A 3,472-nucleotide genomic window follows, 5' to 3' on the forward strand; every position below is an offset into this window, starting at 1 on the left:
AGATAGGAGTCAATCTCAAGTCCATTAAAAAAAAAAAAATAGATAGTGACTTGCAGTCACAAAACCTACGTGTAATTTGTCAAATCATCCACACTTAGTGAGTCTCTATATTCTTTATTCTGAAGAAAAGTGGGTTTAGAAACAATTATCTTTGAAGCGTTGTATTTTTGAAAAACAAGAAAAATAAAGGTGGGTGCACACAGCCCAATGGGTACAACATAACAGCTAATATCTTTTCCCCTCCTGTCCCATACAGGTAAAAAAATACCCTCCATGCTACCTTTGCTTTTCCAGGGTAACCACCTGTATTGTTCATATCTGAATCAATGTTCCCAGGTTAATTCCCTGAATAAAATTCTCTTATCTTACCCAATTGATATCCTACCAAGAGTTATTCGTTTTATTCCCTATGAAAATAAAATACTCTCAAAATTTTCTTTCTAAACTATCTAATATGCACTCTATAATAGGAACCTATAGGTTTAAAGTCATCAAGTCGTGGGAAAATGAAGTGTCAAAATAGACAGTTGAAGATGAATGTTAGAAGATAATTTATGGCATAGTGTTTGAGAGGTTTGACGAGAAAATGCATAGAGAAGTATGATAGGAGTGGGAAGATGTGTAATTAATTTAAAGTGTGATTAGATGACAAAGCTGAGTGTCCATCTCCAGCAGTTGCCAATTGCTCCAGTGCCTGTGTTGAGTCAGGTATAGCTTGATCTATCCTGGACTGTGCTTGGAAAGTATAGTGAAATGATCTTAAAATAAATGTGAGGAGACTGTTCACTGTGATTTAACAGGAGGATGTGGGACATACATAAATAGTATCAATCTTAAAGTGCAAACAATTGCAGTGATCATTAAATCTAACCCGGGCACCTCAATACAATTTAGAGAAGAGACAAAGAGATACAGGAAGGTAAAGGAAATCTACATATAAATGTACCTTTCCCACAGATGGATCACCAAGAAAAAACACCAGAAGAAAATCTAACTGAACTGATGGAATTTGTTCTTTTGGGCTTTGCTGACATACCTCATATCCAGTGGTTTCTTTTTAGATTATTTTTAATTATCTATATCATTATCCTGATGAGCAATGGCACCATATTTCTAATAATGAAAATGGATCCCTCTCTCCAGAGCCCTATGTATTTTTTCCTGGCAAATTTTTCCTTCTTGGAAATCTGCTATGTATCAGCTACTCTCCCCAGAATGCTGATGAATCTTGGGACTCAGAGAAGAAGAATTTCTTTAGTTGCCTGTGCTACACAGATGTGCTTTGTCCTTATGTTTGGATCCACAGAGTGTTTCCTCCTGGCAGTGATGGCCTATGACCGCTACGTGGCCGTTTGCAACCCTCTGCACTATCCTCTAGTCATGAACCACAGAGTCTGTATCCAGTTGGTGACTGGGTCCTGGACCATTGTAATCCCAGTGCAAATAGGGGAGACATATCAGATTTTCTCTCTGCCTTTTTGTGGACCTAACCAAATTCACCACTTCTTCTGTGATATTCCCCCAATACTCAAGCTGGCTTGTGGGGACACCTTTGTAAATGATACGTTGGCCTATACGGTTGCTGTGTTATTTGGCATGGTTCCATTTCTGTTGATACTGGGCTCCTACAGTAAAATCATCTCCATCATCCTGAAGTTGCCATCAGCCACAAGTCAAGCCAAAGCCTTCTCCACCTGCTCGTCTCATCTTATGGTTGTGGTGTTATTCTTTGGATCAGCCATTATTACATATTTAAGACCCAACACCGGAAACTCAGAGGGAACTGACAAAGTACTTTCTCTTTTCTACACTATCCTAACTCCTCTGTTTAATCCCATGATATATAGTTTAAGGAACAAAGATGTCATGATGGCACTGAAAAAATTGCTATGTAAATAATTCACTTCAGTAGAGAATGAGTTAAATGTATAAGAATTGCTTTCTCACATATTTTTCATCAAATTCCAATGTAGGTATACCTTTAACTATACCTTTTCTTTCGTTACAGCGCCAATTATTTCCAAATTAAAAATTACATATATTATTGTCAGACCTTTATATAAGTAATATATTAAGTTAGATAAGTAATATATGTGTAAGCTGATAGCAAATCATTCCATTAGTAATTCTATAATTTCGTTGTGCAGTTTTCCTCCTCACTAAGAACTTTTATAGTGGCTGATTTAATTTAGCCAAATGTAATTTATAATCTGTTATCTCACTTATTGTAATGGATTTAATTCATTTCCATGAGCGTCCATATAGTTATGACACTCATTTGAAAAAACAGGTTGTTAACATGCTTTAATTAAAGCTATAGAGTGATCCCTTGCTATCTGCTGGGGATTGGTTCCAGGATCCCCTGGAATACCAAAATCTGCTGGTACTCAAGTCCATTTTATAAAATGGCTTAGTATTTGCAGATAAACTATGCTCAACCTTCCGTTTACTTTAAATAATCTCCAGATTACTTTGAATAATTAATACAATGTAAATGCTGTGTAAATAGGTGTTATACAGTATTGTAGTGTTTAGGGAATAATGACATGAGACCTCCGACAAGGAGTGCTGGAGAGAGACTGAGGGTCCTTGAAATGGTGGGAAGCTACAGTAGGGTATGCCTATACATCTTTTCATTCATGTGGATTCAGCATAGTGCTGGATGTGGGGCAAATTCAAGTTTTGCTTTTGGAACTTTCTTCCCTCCCCTGCTCCACGCATATTTTCATTCTGTGGTTGGTTGAATTGGCAGAAGCAGATCCTGTGTGTCATGGATTGAACTGTGTGCTCCCAAAATGTCTATCAAGTGGGCTAAGTCATGATTCCCTTATATGGTTGTTTACCATTTTACCATCTGATGTGATTTTCCTGTATGTAGTAAATCCTATCATTATGATGTAATAAGATGGATTAGCAGCAGTTATATTGATGAGGTCTACAAGATTAGGTAGCGTCTTAAGCCAGTCTCTTTTGAGGTATAAAAAAGAGAAGTGAACAGACAGACTGGGGACCTCACACCACCAAGAAAACAGCTCCAGGAGCAAAGCACCTCCTTTGGAACTAAGGATCCTGTGATGAGATTCTCCCAGGCCAAGTGAAGACTGATGCATCAGAAAAACCTTCCTCCAGAGCCAAAAGAGAAAGAAAGCCTTCCCCTGGAGGTGACACCCTGAATTTGCACTTGTAGCACAGTAGACTGAGAGGATAAATTTATCTCTGGTAAAGCCATCCCCTTGTGGTATTTCTGTTATAGCAGCACTAGATGACTAAGACACTGTGGATATAGAGGGTTGACTGTATATACATTTTGGCCTTACAATGACTTTCCAGAGAAACAATTCCTTAGAGAGAACAGAACACCTTTCAGTGAGGATGTATTTTATAAATTATGATGGTATATCAATGCCATTGAACATTAGACATGATTTATGTGCACATCAGATTAAAGATTTCTGTATAGTAAAATCCTATG

At 37.5% G+C, this 3,472-nt stretch overlaps 1 protein-coding gene across 1 annotated transcript; it reads left to right on the plus strand.

The window, feature by feature from the left end:
• Positions 1-255: 255 nt before the first annotated feature.
• On the plus strand, positions 256-2,112 carry LOC100656851 (olfactory receptor 10AG1-like). Its single transcript, XM_003423716.3, has one exon. The coding sequence runs from the start codon at positions 958-960 to the stop codon at positions 1,897-1,899; it is 942 nt and encodes a 313-aa protein (XP_003423764.2). The 5' UTR covers positions 256-957; the 3' UTR covers positions 1,900-2,112.
• The last annotated feature ends 1,360 nt before the right edge of the window (positions 2,113-3,472 follow it).

The sequence above is a fragment of the Loxodonta africana genome, chromosome 7 (assembly GCF_030014295.1).
Source record: "Loxodonta africana isolate mLoxAfr1 chromosome 7, mLoxAfr1.hap2, whole genome shotgun sequence".
Lineage (NCBI taxonomy): Eukaryota > Metazoa > Chordata > Mammalia > Proboscidea > Elephantidae > Loxodonta > Loxodonta africana.

What these genes read in the sequence shown, in the direction of transcription:
- LOC100656851 (XM_003423716.3), top strand. Translation starts at nt 958, where the DNA reads ATGGATCACCAAGAAAAAACACCAGAAGAAAATCTAACTGAACTGATG.